The 15,343-nt window shown below is 35.7% G+C and overlaps 1 protein-coding gene across 5 annotated transcripts in view; it reads left to right on the top strand.

Annotated features, from left to right (window-relative positions):
- PLEKHH2 (pleckstrin homology, MyTH4 and FERM domain containing H2) overlaps positions 1–15,343 on the top strand; it is a 112,750-nt gene that overhangs the window by 67,627 nt on the left and 29,780 nt on the right. For all 5 annotated transcript variants that reach the window (XR_005365815.1, XR_005365816.1, XM_038551157.1 and 2 more), the window contains exons 17-20: positions 3,440–3,619; positions 7,485–7,593; positions 8,494–8,606; positions 13,229–13,408. Coding sequence is in view for 3 of the 5 variants with exons in the window: in XM_038551157.1 (XP_038407085.1) it covers positions 3,440–3,619; positions 7,485–7,593; positions 8,494–8,606; positions 13,229–13,408 (582 nt within the window). In the remaining 2 variants the exon portion in view is untranslated. The remainder of the gene's footprint in view (positions 1–3,439; positions 3,620–7,484; positions 7,594–8,493; positions 8,607–13,228; positions 13,409–15,343) is intronic.

Genomic DNA, 15,343 nt, shown 5'->3' on the forward strand with positions numbered 1-15,343 from the left:
TTCATTTTTAAACTAATCTCCCAAAAAGAACTTGAGTTCTCTTCACTTTCAGGGTAAAAGGATGGGATAGCTTTCAAAGGTGAAATGTATGCCCAGTTATCACTATAGGTATTCCACATCTTCTTTGGATTACTGAAACTAAAACTTGAATCAACATGGCCAAAAGCACTTGCATAAGATAGTGATGCCAACTCCACAGAATGGCAGTCTATGACTGATTACTGTGTTCATGAGACTAGACTTCTTGATTCAGAGACCACATAGGTCAGTACTTACTTCTCTGTCCCATTTTCAGACTGCACTCTCAGTTCTGACCAGTATGTATTTAAGACACATGCCATTGCTCTCACTATTGCTCAGGTGGTGGAAATTAACACAGAAAAGCTATGAAAAATGATACCTCTGAAGTAATGCAACATGTACATAAAAATGCAACATGGGTAAGCACAATACAAAATTGTGCATTCGATATAATCTCAACTAATTTTAAGTCAGAAAAACAGAATCCACTCTATGTATTCCAGGTTTAACAGTTCTAATATAGAATTAGGGACATCCATAACTTTTAGAAAAGTTCTGTAACTTTTGGGTTGGGGGAACAGAGGTCAGGGAAGCTGCCACTGGAGATTTGAGCCCAAAACTTGGAGGCAGCTGGTCCTCAACAGGTTAGAAGAAGCTCTCACATCAGCCCATGCATTTGACTGCAAGTGTCTCAAGAGAGTAATGACTTTTTCACCCTTACCTTCCATACTTCATGTTCTTTCAGAGCAGGCTCTAACTGAGAACCCTGGGGATAAGTTCCAAACTTCTTTTCTGCAATTACTGGGAGACTTTAAAAGTGAGTGGTTGGGATGGCAAGTTTATAATTCTCAGGTTGGCACATCTATGTAAAAATATGCATAGCAAAAAGTTCATAAACAACTGTACAAAAGAAGGGGTACCTGGCCAGCTCAGTTGGTGGAGCACGTGACACTTGATTTTGGGGTTGTGAGTTCAGGCCTCATGTTGGGTGTAGAGATTACTTAAAAATAAAATCTTAAAAAAGAAAAAAAAGAATTATACCAAAATGCTGAGCAATTATCTGTGATGGTAGAATTTACAAATGATGTTTTTCCTACTCTTTTCTTATACCTTTCTATACTTCCTATAATAAGTATCTGTTTTATAAATAGGAAATTACTTAAAATTTGCTAAGAGAGTAGAACTTAAATATTCTCAATAATAATGATGTAATAAAAATGGATAACATTGGTCACGGAAGAAATAAATCAGAAGAATGTAAATTGATGAGTAGAAATCCATTATAATCACTGGAAAAGTATTGATAATGTATGTAAATTTGTATAGACCCATTTCATTGCATGCTATAGATGTTTCAGAAACAATTTGTTCTTAGTCTGGATCAGTATCTTTTTTTATTCAGTCAAAATATGTAAAAACACTAGCTCTATTTACTATTTATGGAGCCTTGGTGAATTCTATAGTAAAATGAATAATCATCTTTAAATGTTGGGGTGGAGGGATCCCTGGGTGGTGCAGCGGTTTGGCGCCTGCCTTTGGCCCGGGGCGTGATCCTGGAGACCCGGGATCGAATCCCACGTCAGGCTCCCTGCATGGAGCCTGCTTCTCCCTCTACCTGTGTCTCTGCCTCTCTGTCTCTCTCTGTGTGACTATCATGAATAAATAAATAAAATCTTTAAAAAATAAAAAAATAAAAAAATAAATGTTGGGGTGGAAAGAGCCTTGCTTTTCATATGATTGGATATGCCTAAACATAATTAGGATAGTATTGTCATATATCATCACAGTAGAATTAGTTTTCTTTATCCCATTTTTAAAAGCTTGCTATCTATTTATTATTAGAAATATGCTATAAATGTATAATAAATATGTTCAATGAAAAATCTTATTTATTCTATAAGTAAAACATATTATTCATTATCTATTTATTTGGTTTTTGTTTTACTGCCTTTCTTTTTCTGAAAGCATGTAGGTAAGTTAATTTTATGTTTTTCCTTCAGAAGTAAATTTTCTTCTTTCAGTGCCCAAAATAGTGTTTTGCACATAGTGACTACTGAGAAAATAGTCATTAATGTAATGGGGAAAAGTCATGTTTCCCATTCGAGACAATACATTTAATTAAATGAATTACTTTTGTACAATTAATTAGCTTTTAGGCAGATAATAATTCAGTTTAGATAAGATATCCAGGTAAAACCTCACTGGGAAGGTGACATTTTAATTAGGTTCTAAAGGAAGTAAATAAGGAGCCGTGTGGGTATTTCAGGCAATAACATGCCAGGCAGCAGGAACAGCAGGTGCAAAGGTCCTAAGGCAGGAGCATGCCAGTGTGTTTGAGGAATAGTGAGAAGGTCAGTATTGATGCCAAGGTTTGGAGCTAAACAGAAAAAGTTAAAAAATAAAATAAAATAAACAGAAAAAGTTGCCATCAAATAGAGAAGACTGGTCATAGCAGGTTGTTTGAGATGCTATTAGGCAGCTTAGTAGACAGAATGAGTCTGGGGTTACAAATAGGAGAGTAGCTAATATATGCCAGTACTGAAGCTGTGAGCTTGGATGAGATCACCCAGAAACTGAGCATAGTTGGGAAAAAAATCCAAGCTTTGAACCCTGGGCCTGAGCATGAAAATGGATGACAGTAAATATCCTTGAGGTTAGAATAAACATTTTCCAACTGCAATTGCAAACCTGATAAAATATTTTAGAAACTGTAATTTGAAACAGACCATGTATTTTCTTGGAATAAATGAACTTAATTAAAGCAAAAGTTTTTAAACAAATACGCTAAATATTTAACACCCAGATCGAATTGCTTTTTGTCAATAAAAGTAGGTAAAATTCAATATAAATCAGTTTTAGGAAGTTTTTTTTTTTTTTTTTGGAAGTTTTTCTTATTCTTAAAGTAAAATGGAAGAAATCATGGCATTGTTTTGTGATATATATGTTAATGCCCTCAAAACACTTCTCAATGGGGATTGGGGTGATAGTTAAGCACAATTCTTTGTATCAGCTGCCTAACCTTGTCACTTTTTCTATGAATAGTATTGAGACTTTGTCTACACTGTCCTTTTGATCCAATATCTCAATCAAATCAATTCTGTGGGGGCGGGGGGAGAAGGTCAAATGAATATTTTGACTGAATTACATAATTGCTTGACTAGGTAATTGGTCATCTTAGTGTAATGAATAATCTGAACCACTGCACAGAACTAGCTTCTTGTCTAGTACTCAAACTGTTCTTTTATATTACAATTGGGCGTTTTAGTTGTGGCTAATACTTTTGTAACAATGTGGGTAACCCAACTGCATTTAAAAAAAAGATATGCTTAATAAAGGTAAGAATGAAAGGGACTATGAAAAATTTTAGTGGAAAAGATCGAGAAAGTGCCTTCCTCACAATCACTAACATTTACTTTAGTTTCCTTTAGGTCAAATCAAACTCTGGGAGGCTAACGTTGAAGAGGTTGACAGATCCTGTGATTCAGATGAAGATTATGAAGCCAGTGGAAGAAGTCTGTTATCCACACATTACACCATCGTGATCCACCCGAAAGACCAAGGTCCAACTTACCTCCTAATTGGATCCAAGCATGAAAAGGTACCTAAGGGCTTACTGGTTGGTTTTGAATGATGTGCATTGGTGTCATTAAGTACCGGTAATAATTATCAAATCAGTTTTATGTACATGAAGAAGAGAACTTTGTTAAAGACCTTTAGCTCTATTTTCAGAGATTCTTCATGTCCCTGGAAACTAGCCTTGTTCACATGTGTCATTTTTCTGTCCTCTCCTTAAAAGTGATCTCAAGGCTGAAATTATTACATGAAGCTGGAAGACAAAGAGACCTTAGTTCAAAATGTGAATTTCTTAGACTAGGTATTTTGGGGTGGTTCTAAGGCCTCCTTCTTATATTTTTGACTCATTTGCAACAAAATTTTGGTTTAGATACAATTGAAAATGAATTATTATATGTATTATATGTATTATAATAAGCAAACAATATAAAAAGTTAATATAAAATAAAAATATAAACTGTGATAAAAGAGGCATCACAAATTAAGGGGGAGGTAATGGATAATTCAATACATAGTATGGTATGATCATTATATATTGAGGACATTGGCTATTTAGGAAAACAGTTTAGTTTTTTATCTCCCACATATAGCAAAATAGTTCTAAATGAATTTAAAGAGTTAAATGAGATTATTTTTTTTCTATTCTCTGAATAGAAAGTACTTTATGAAAAGAAAAAGCAATGTAAGAAATCACGGTAGAAATGGGTGATAGATTTGACTATAAAAAATTGAGGGGCACCTGGGTGGCTCAGTCGGTTAAGCATCTGCCTTCAGCTCAGGTCATGATCCTGGGGTTTAGGGATTGAGCCCTGTGTCATTGGGCTCCCTGCTCAATGGGAAGTCTGCTTCTCCCTCTCCCTCTGACCCTCCACCGTGCTCGTACTCTCTCTCTCTCTCAAATGAATTTTTTAAAAAAATGTTTTAAATGAAAATAGTTGTCTATATCAAATAAAATCACAAAAAGAACCAAAAAGATAATATAAAAAATAAAATATTTCATGAATGGTTACTATATCTTTAACATATAAACAACTTTTATAAATTATTCCTTCCTTTTTAAGGCATTATATTGCATTGTATGTATATACCACATTTACTTTATCCATTCATCTGTCAGTGGACATTTAGGCAGCTTCCATGTCTTGGCTATTGTGAATAATGCTGGAAATAAACAAGTGAATACAGATATCTCTTCATGATCCTTATTTCAATTTGTTTGGATACATACTGAGAAGTAGAATTGCTGGATTATAGGATAATTCTATTTTTAGTTTTTTGAGGAGCCTCCATAATGTTTCCCATAGCGGCAGCATCAGTTTGTATTCCCACTAGCAGTGGATAAGTGTTCTCTTTTCTCCACATCTTTGCCAGCATTTGTTACTTTTTTAAATAAAAGACATTCTTTTTTTTTTTTTTAAAGATTTTATTTATTTTTTTGAGAGAGAGTGCATGAGCAGGGGAAGGGAGAGAGAGAGAAGCAGATTCCCCAGTGAACTAGGAGCCTGATGTGGGACTTGATCCCAGGACTCTGGGATCATGACCTGAGCTGAGGGCAGACTCTTAACCAACTGAGCCAGCCAGGTGTCCCTGGAAAAGCCATTCTAATGAGTTTGAAGTGATATCTTATTAGGGTTTTAATTTGTATTTCCTCAGTGATTGTCAATGTTGAACACTTTTTCATGTTGGCCATTTGCATGTTTTCTTTAGAGAAATGTCTATTCAGTTCCTTTGCCCATTTTTTTTCTTTTGCTCATTTTTTAGTTGAGCTACTTGTTTTTTTACTATTGAGTTGTAGGAATTCCTTATGTATTTTGGATATTAACCCTTTATCAGATAAATGGTTTGCAAAATATTTTCTCACATTTCATAGGTTGCTTTTTTGTTTTGTTGATTGTTTCCTTTGCTGCACAGAAACATTGACCAAGGTCAATGTCCAGAAGCCTTGTCACTATTTTTTTTTCCAGGACTTTTGTGTTTTCAGGTCTTAGATTAAGTCTTTATTCCATTTTGAGTTGATTTTTATGTGTGATGTAAAATAAGGGCCCAATTTCATTCGTTTAAATGGGATATCCAGTTTTTCTAACACTATTTATTTATTTATTTATTTATTTATTTATTTATTTATTTATTTAAAATTGTATTTATTTATTCATGAGAGACACAGAGAGAGAGAATGGCAGAGACATAGGCAGAGGGAGAAGCAGGCTCCATGTAGAAACCCTGATGTGGGACTCAACCTGGAGTCTCCAGGATCACGCCCTGAGCCAAAGGCAGATGCTCAACTGCTAAGCCACCCAGGCGTCCCACTAACACCATTTGTTGAAGAGACTATCCTTTCCCCATTGTGTATTCTTGGCACTCTTACAAAAGATAAGTTAACCAGTTTTGCATGGGTTTATTTCTAGGCTCTCTGATCCATCGGCCTATATGTGTGTTTTCATGTCAGTACATGATTATTGTATTGACAATAGCTGTTTGATTATTGTACCTTTGTAATGTATTTTGAATCAGGAAGTGTGATGCCTCCAGCTTTGTTCTTTTTGCTCAAAATTGCTTTGGCTACTCAGGGTGTCTTGTGATTCCTTAGGATTGGTCTTTCTACTTCTGTAAAAAATGCTGTTGGGATTTTGATAGGAATTGCACTGCATCTGGAGGTGCTTTCGGTTGTATGGACATGTTAAAAATACTCTACCAATCCATGAACACTAAATGTATTTGTGTCTGCTTTAATTTATTTCATCAGTGTTTTATAGTTTTTGATGTCTAAGTCTTTCACCTAGTTTGTCAGGCTTATTCCTAATATTTCATTCTTTTTGATGCCATTGTAAATAAGATCATTTTCTTCATTTCCCTTTTAGAGAATTCATTATTGGTATATAGAAATGCAACTGACTTATGTATGTTGATTTTGTATCCTACAACTTTGCTGAATTCACTTCTTAGTTCTAACAAGAAATGTGGAGTTTCTAGAGTTTCTTATGTATAAGATCGTGTCATTGGCAAAGACAGATAATTTTACTTCTTCCTTCCCAATTTGGATGCTTTTTACTTCTTTTTCTTACCCTATTGCCCTGGCCAGGACTTCCAGTGCTATATTGAGTAGAAGTAGCAAGAGTGGTCATCCTTACTTTATTCTAGATCTTAAAGGAAAAGCTTTCAGTTTTTCACCATTGAGTATGATATTAACTATGGGCTTTTCTTATATGGCCTTTATTGTGTTGAGGTAAGTTCTTTCTGGGTATTATTTTCTTCTTTAAATTCTCTGGATTTAAGAAAAAATTAAAAAAAATAAATTCTCTGGATTTCCCAAGTATCTTATATGTGTTATTTATATGTATTGGGAATCAGATTTTATTATTTTTTTAAAAGGTTTTATTTATTTATTAATGAGAGACACACAGAAAGAGACAGAGACACAGGCAGAGGGAGGAGAAGCAGGCTCCATGCAAGGAGTCTGATGTGGAACTCGATCCCCAAAATCCAGGATCACACCCTGAGCCAAAGGCAAATACTCAACCGATGAGCCACGCAGGTGTCCTGGGAATCAGATTTTAAATTTGATAGACTTTATTATCTTAAAAGAATATGAATTGTTTGTATTTATTCTCATCTTTCAACCTTGTACTAACTTCCTTAATTTTATCATGCTTTCCTAAGAAACAGTTATAGAATGCAATAAAAAATGTGAGCAGTGGGAAGAGGCACTATGAGTATAATTCAAGTGAGCCTGCTTCAGAACTGTTTGACTAGGTGGCTTTGGGTTATTATTTTAAAATTAAAGAATTTTTTCAGTGTCAAAGCTTTCCACTGTTTATACAAGTTGTTTTTTTCTTTAAGTCATCACAAATTATATCTTAGTTAAATCTCTAATAATGTGTTTTGACTTGAAGGACACTTGGCTTTATCATCTGACTGTTGCAGCAGGAAGTAACAATGTTAATGTTGGATCAGAATTTGAACAACTCGTTTGCAAACTGCTCAATATTGAAGGAGAACCTTGTAAGTTCACAACATATGAGGTTTTATGATTTATGAGATGGACCCAGGCCCCTTAGCCTAATGGAATTTTCACTTCGTGAGTGCCTGTTTCCCTGTAATTTACCTATCATTTCGTTGGCTTTGTTTGTTGTGGGCCAAGTTTCTCACAGTAGTTCTTAGGCTCCACAGACACCATCATTCCCTGATATGCTATGTCCTGTAACCTTTCTGTCTTTGCTCACATTACTCCTTCTGTCTGAAACTTCCTCCTTCCTTCACATTTCTCACTAACCTGCTAAAATCCTACTTAAATTAGGAACTCCTGCTGCCAGCAGGCCTACTCCACATCAGGATCTGGCTCATAAAAGGCACTTAAAAATGTTGAAAGTATGCACTCTACATTTAACTCCTTTATAGCATTTGTTGCTTCGCATTGAAATTATTATTTTTTTTATTGCTCAGGTGTCCCCACTGAGAGTATAGATTCTATGCTATGCTTTACATAATACAGAGATCCTATTTGCAGTATCTAGCATAGGAATTTAATAAATGTTGATTTTAGGAAAGACTTCAAGTTTATCTTTCAGTCTCCTTCTTTGGCTTCTCTTCTCTCTCACCTCCTTCTTCTCAGAGGCATCTTCTACCTGGGTCACCAGTCTTTAGCACATTTCAGCAATGTGATAGTGCCATGGTAGACTTGCCTCAGCCTAGAATATGGGGACCAAACTCTCCTAGATTTAGTTTATCCAAAACAGAAACATGAAGATCGCAAATAAGATAATGTTGTTGAAGGTTTTTCGTGACCTGTATGACTTAAGGTTGTGAGTCAGGACTGAATGACTTATTTCTAGAGGGCTAATTAATGGGAGGGCAAAATAAGTGATTCTTCTGTTTTCTGTTCACATTTTATTATGTATTTAGCTTCTCAGATATGGAGACACCCTACCTTGTGTCACAGCAAAGAAGGAATCATTTCCCCACTGACAACACTACCTTCTGAAGCTCTACAGACAGAAGCTATTAAATTATTTAAGGTAAAACTTTATATGGGTTTATATGTTGTTCAAAATTTTGTTGGAAAAAATAAAAGTAAATAATTTAGGTTATAAAGTTTCACTCTCTCCCCAAAAATTCTAAATGTGAACATCATCATTGTTTTTGTTATTAAGAAAACCTACTAAAATAAAATTAGGTGAATTTAATGTGCTTTCTGAGTGGAGATTTGGGATTTACTTAAATAAACTCTGAGTGGTTTGGGGAGTATAAAACATTTAATATCAGAAGAATCATTTTCCTTTCAGCATCTCAAAAGGAGGGATTTCTCATATCACACCTACCTTAGTGTTGGAGGAGAGGTGTCAACATCCTCCTTCTTGTCTAGTGCTGTTCTCCAATCCATATTACTCAACAGCTATTATAAATCCCTAATCACTTGGAACTTACCATTCCATTATATCACTCTTTATCCCCTCATCTCTGTCATCAGTCATTTTCTGGTAACTCTTCAAATTTCGTTAAGGATTTTGGCTCCCAATTCACACTCTTTCTTTCAACCTCAACTTTTGCCATTATGTTGAATGATTTTATTATCACTTCACTCACCAGTGCCATGGTCTTAAGATTCCTGACCTTCTTAATGCCAGTAAGCTTCACCTGTAGTCAACTTCACCTTCCCATTCTCCATGTCCACATCCTGACCCCACCATTCCTTATACCACCTCTAAAAACTTATGTTCTAATATCTCATTCTATAACCATAATCTCTTAGCCTTCGAGTTTCCTTATTTTCTTATTCTTCCATTTTTCATCCTAAAACCCTTGTTTTGAGCCATTTATTTTCTTTGGGATCAAGAGAAAGCATGGTAATTGTCTCTTGGCTTTTCTTCCTTCTTTATCCAGTCTAGATGGCTTTCATTAATACTCAGTTCCTTGGGACCCATAATTCTGTGCATTCTTCAGCCAAACCCCAACATAGAGCAATACTGCTGTCTTGTCCATTTCCATATTGATCAGATGCACACAGCTAGAGAACATCAAGCAAACATGTATGGACTAGAGCCAATATAAATCCATGGTCTTCATTACTCAGGGCTGACTCCTCTTCTTTTGCTTGTCTTTGGTCTCACACACCCCAAACTCCCTATTCAATAATTTTCTCTACAACCAGTTTACCTTCTATTTCATTGAAAAAAGAGAGCATCAGACATGAATACCTCAAATCTCTCTTCCTGACATACATTCTTTAATTTATTTTCTTTTTCTTCCTTTCTTCCTGTCTCAGAATCTTATGTACCTTCTGTGGATTCAGGTCTTGACTCCATATCAGACCAATTTGCCCTAGTTTCTGAGTTTCAATTTTTGTCTTTCCTTTGGCTTCTTCTTACCTACATTCCTCCCATCTTAAAAAAATCATCTGTTTATTAGATAATGTAAATCGTTATTAATTTGGGGGTATGATATGGTGGCTATGGAAAAAACCTGTAGCACTTGGAGATCCATACTGAAGTATTTATTGACAAAATAACATGATGTACGTTAAAATATTCCAGAAAAAAAGTGGAAGAGAGTTTAAATTAAACAAGTTGGCAATATGCTAATGATTGTTGACACTGGGTAATGGGTATATGTGTAATGTTACACATTACACTGTGTAACAGTGTCATTACACTGTTCTCTTAATTTTTCCTTGTTTTAAAAATTGCTGTAATAAACATTTTAAAAAATCCTCCTGTAGAATACACAAATACCCCAACCAAGAAAGATTCCATACAGAAATGTTGGAAAATCTGGATGAAGGAATGAACGTTATGACAAAGTATAAATGGCCCAAATTGAATGGAAAATGAAATTTAAATAGGGGAATTGGTCTATCTCTGTAAGAATAAATCATTTCAATCCTGTGTCCCAAAGCATAGAAAAGGAATGAAATTTTCCCAATTCTGTTTTTTTCTTTTACTTTTTATTTTGGGAAGTTTCAAACCCATGTAACAGTAGAGAAAATATGAGGTCAAAGCGCTTGTGACCCACTCTACAGGTGTCAGCACATGGCTGGTTTTATTTTTTTTATTTTTTATTTTTTTTCCTGTTGTTGCTTTTTCTTTTTTTTTTTAATAATAAATTTATTTTTTATTGGTGTTCAATTTACCAACATACAGAATAACACCCAGTGCTCATCCCGTCAAGTGCCCCCCTCAGTGCCCATCACCCATTGACCCCCACCCTCCGCCCTCCTCCCCTTCCATCACCCCTAGTTCGTTTCCCAGAGTTAGGAGTCTTTATGTTCTGTCTCCCTTTCTGATATTTCCCACACATTTCTTCTCCCTTCCCTTATATTCCCTTTCACTATAATTTATATTCCCCAAATGAATGAGAACATACAATGTTTGTCCTTCTCCGATTGACTTACTTCACTCAGCATAATACCTTCCAGTTCCATCCACGTTGAAGCAAATGGTGGGTATTTGTCGTGTCTAATGGCTGAGTAATATTCCATTGTATACATAAACCACATCTTCTTTATCCATTCATCTTTCGATGGACACCGAGGCTCCTTCCACAGTTTGGCTATTGTGGACATTGCTGCTATAAACATCGGGGTGCAGGTGTCCTGGCATTTCATTGCATCTGAATCTTTGGGGTAAATCCCCAACAGTGCAATTGCTGGGTTGTAGGGCAGGTCTATTTTTAACTCTTTGAGGAACCTCCACACAGTTTTCCAGAGTGGCTGCACCAGTTCACATTCCCACCACCAGTGTAAGAGGGTTCCCTTTTCTCCGCATCCTCTCCAACATTTGTGGTTTCCTGCCTTGTTAATTTTCCCCATTCTCACTGGTGTGAGGTGGTATCTCATTGTGGTTTTGATTTGTATTTCCCTGATGGCAAGTGATGCAGAGCATTTTCTCATGTGCATGTTGGCCATGTCTGTGTCTTCCTCTGTGAGATTTCTCTTCATGTCTTTTGACATGGCTGGTTTTATCTTCATCTCCCCACTCCCACTGCTCCCCAACACTGGATTACTCTGAAGCACTTCTCAGTCATCATATCACCTGATTCTTTTCATGAACTGTTACTTTGATACCAAAGCCCAGAATAGATTGTACAAAACAGAGCATTTCATGCAAAAACTAATACAATCTTAGTAACAGAAACCAGCATCACTTTAAAAGAATATGAAGTCATGACTAAAAGAGACTTACTCCAAGAAATCAAGGACGGCTAAATATTAAGGTGTCTATTACTTTTATATGTATCAGGTAGACAGTCATCTCCATAGATTGAAAAGGTGTTTGACAAATTCAACATTCATAAAATAATGATAGATACTTCCTTAACACGATGAAATTTAATGGTAGAAATCTTTTTTTCATTGAGCATTTCATGTAATGCTTGGGTGCAGTGCTTTACATTAGAGAGTATATTTATTTGATTATATTCTGTTCTCAGAAGAGGTAAAGACTATCTTTTTTTTTTTTTTAATTTCATTTATTTATTCATGAGAGAGAGAGAGAGAGAGGCAGAGACACAGAGGGGGAAGCAGGCCCCATGCAGGGAGCCTGATGTGGGACTTGATCCCGGGTCTCCAGGATCACACCCTGGGCTGAAGGCGGCGCTAAACCACTGAGCCACCAAGGCTGCCCAAGACTATCTTTTATATATAACAACACGGTAGTTAAAGCCAACCATTGGTGTTTATGAACACTTCCCTTTAATCTTTCTTATATAGATTATATTTAATCAGATTTTGAATGCATTCATTAATGAAACATTTACTGTATCACTATGTGCTGTGTAGAGAACACAAGGATAAATAAGACAGAGGCACTGCTCATATGAATTTTTTTTTAAGATTTTATTTATTTATTTATTTATTTATTTATTTATTTATTTATTTATTTTTAAAGATTTTATTTATTTATCCATGACAGACACAGAGAGAGAGAGAGAGAGAGAGAGAGAGGGAGAGAGGGGCAGAAACACAGACAGAGGGAAAACTGGCTCCATGCCGGGAGCCCCACGTGGAACTTGATCCCAGGTCTCCAGGATCACGCCCCAGGCCAAAGGCAGTGCTAAACCACTGAGCCACCCAGGGATTCCCTCTCATATGAAGTTTATAGTCTGGTGGATGATAGATTCACATTCTGTATACTTTTTAAATGAATGCATATTCCACTCTTGGTGGAGTGTTCTATAAATGCCCACTAGGTCATGTTGGTTGACTATTTGTTCAAGTTTTCTAAATCCTTAATGATTTTCTGTCTCCTTGTTCTCTCAATTATTATGAGAAGAATATTGAAATCTCCAACTATATTTGTGCGTTTGTCTATTTCTCCTTGCAATCCTATCAGGTTTTGCTCCACACATTTGGAAGCTGTGTTATTAAGCACATAAATAGTCAGGATTGTTATGTCCTGTAGCAGAACTGACCCCACTGTCATCATAATGACCCTCTCTGTCTCTTGCAGAATTGCTTGCTCTGAAATCTACTTTGTCTGATTTTAATGTTGCCATTCTAGATTTCTCTGGGTAGTGTTATCATAATATATCCTGTTCCATCCTTTTAAAAAAAAACTGTTGCTATGAAGAGAATCAATATAATCCATGCAGAATAAATCTAATCATTTCTCCCCTTGAATATCTCTTTTCTGTTTTAATTCAGACATGCCAGCTTTTTATAAATGCAGCAGTGGACTCCCCTGCGATTGATTACCATATATCTCTAGCCCAGAGTGCTCTGCAAATCTGTCTGACACATCCTGAGCTACAAAATGAAATTTGCTGTCAGCTCATTAAACAGACAAGACGGAGACAGCCACAGAATCAACCAGGACCGCTGCAGGTGTATATTGACACATATACATGCAATTTAAAGTGATGTTGTTTTCCTCACTGTAAGCATGGTACATATTCAATATAGACATTTGAAAAATGCAAAAAGTATGAAAAGGAAAAAATAGCTATTAATATTTTGATATATATTCTTTCCATTTATTTATATATTTATACATTTCCATATAAATATGCATGTGTGTGTATTTATGCACACTCACTGTTTCCACATCACTTGAGCTGCAGTGTGCATACTACTTTTTTAAAAACTGTAGAACATAACATTTCCCCTGTATCCTTCAACATTCTTCAAAAACATGAATGGTGCATTAATATCAATCACTACATATTTAGGTCCTTCCACTCATTTTTCTTTTCTTTTTTTTTTTTTTTTTTTCTTTAAAGAGTTTATTTATTCAGGAGAGCCACAGAGAGAGAGGCAGAGTCATAAACACAGGGGGAAGCAGGCTCCCCAGAGTGAGCCTGATACAGGACTCAATCCCAGGACCCCAGGAACACAACCTGAGCCGAAGGCAGATGCTCAACCACTGAGCCACCCAGGCATCCCCCAATCATTTTTCTTATACTAGATACCACTACAGTAGACATCTTTGAACTTAAACCCTGTGCACAAGCCCAGTGAATTTCTTTGAATCCATTTGTAGAATTTCTGTATATTTTCAACAATGTTCAGTGTAATTCTTTTAAACTCCTTCCAGATAAAGAGTGATAGTGATTTAGGATGCATTTCTTTATTAGTGTAGCTGAGTATATTTTCAGGTGGCTTTTGGTCACTGATGTTTACCCTTCAATGAATGCCTATTTTCATCTTTGCTTATACCTCTCTATTAACTGCAGGATGAAACCAGAAAGTTCTTACCCTAGCAAATAGTACTCTCAGGGGTCCAGGTTCCTGGTACTTGAAGCTTATACAGTTTAAGCTTATACTATTACTAACATGTTATTTTATTTTTTGTTAAAGTATATTAATTTCATACATTTTAAAAGAACATAGGAAAAAATAAATAAATAAATAAAAAAAATAAAAGAACATAGGATGATGTAAACACAGTCAACAGGGCCTTTCCCAGGTCTTGGAGAGCCCATGCACAAGTGATGTTGGAAGCTTAAGCTTAACCTGCATTGAAGACCCTTCATAATCTAGCTTTAGGGGCCTCTTCTTTCTCCACTTAATTTTATGCATCCTGCATCCAGCATACACTGAAAGAATAAACATATCCCATTCTTCAAACACACCATGCTGTTACATTGTCCTTCACCTTGCATCTGCTATTCTTCCTATTACCTGGATCCCCTGTCTCTCTTCTCACCTGTCGACTTTACAGTTGGCCCAAACAACACTCTCCTGTGAGTTGTTCCCTGACTCCCACAGCAGTTAGTTATTCCCTCCATTTGGTTATACTTTAAAAAAAAGATTATAACATGATATTTGCCATGTTATATTGTAAATTATTGTTAAAATATATAAGGTCTTCTCCTAGGCCATAAATAACTCAAGAAGAGACAGTACATTTTTCTCTTCCTTTTTCATATAACATTTATAAAATGATTGAAGTTATACTTGCTTAATAGAAAATAAATAAAATAGAAAAGAAGATACAGAATGGAGCAAAGGAAAAACAAAAATTACATATAATCCCATTACATAGAGATAACCTCTGCTAATATTTTTATACTTGCCCCCTATTTTAGATATGTATATATGTGTACGTATGTGTGGGTAGATTGGTTTTGGCTTGGGGTATATGATTTTTTACTGTTTTTCAGTCTGCCTTTCCTCAAAGCCATTACTTCTATTTCAGAGAATGAGTAAATACATAAATGGACAAAAAGGGGAACAATGCCCCTCATATTTGAGAGGAATGTCAAAAAGGACTACCATAGCTACATGACCTTTGGCACCTCAGTGTAGACAATTGGGTAT

The sequence above is a fragment of the Canis lupus genome, chromosome 10 (genome assembly GCF_011100685.1).
Source record: "Canis lupus familiaris isolate Mischka breed German Shepherd chromosome 10, alternate assembly UU_Cfam_GSD_1.0, whole genome shotgun sequence".
Classification (NCBI taxonomy): domain Eukaryota; kingdom Metazoa; phylum Chordata; class Mammalia; order Carnivora; family Canidae; genus Canis; species Canis lupus.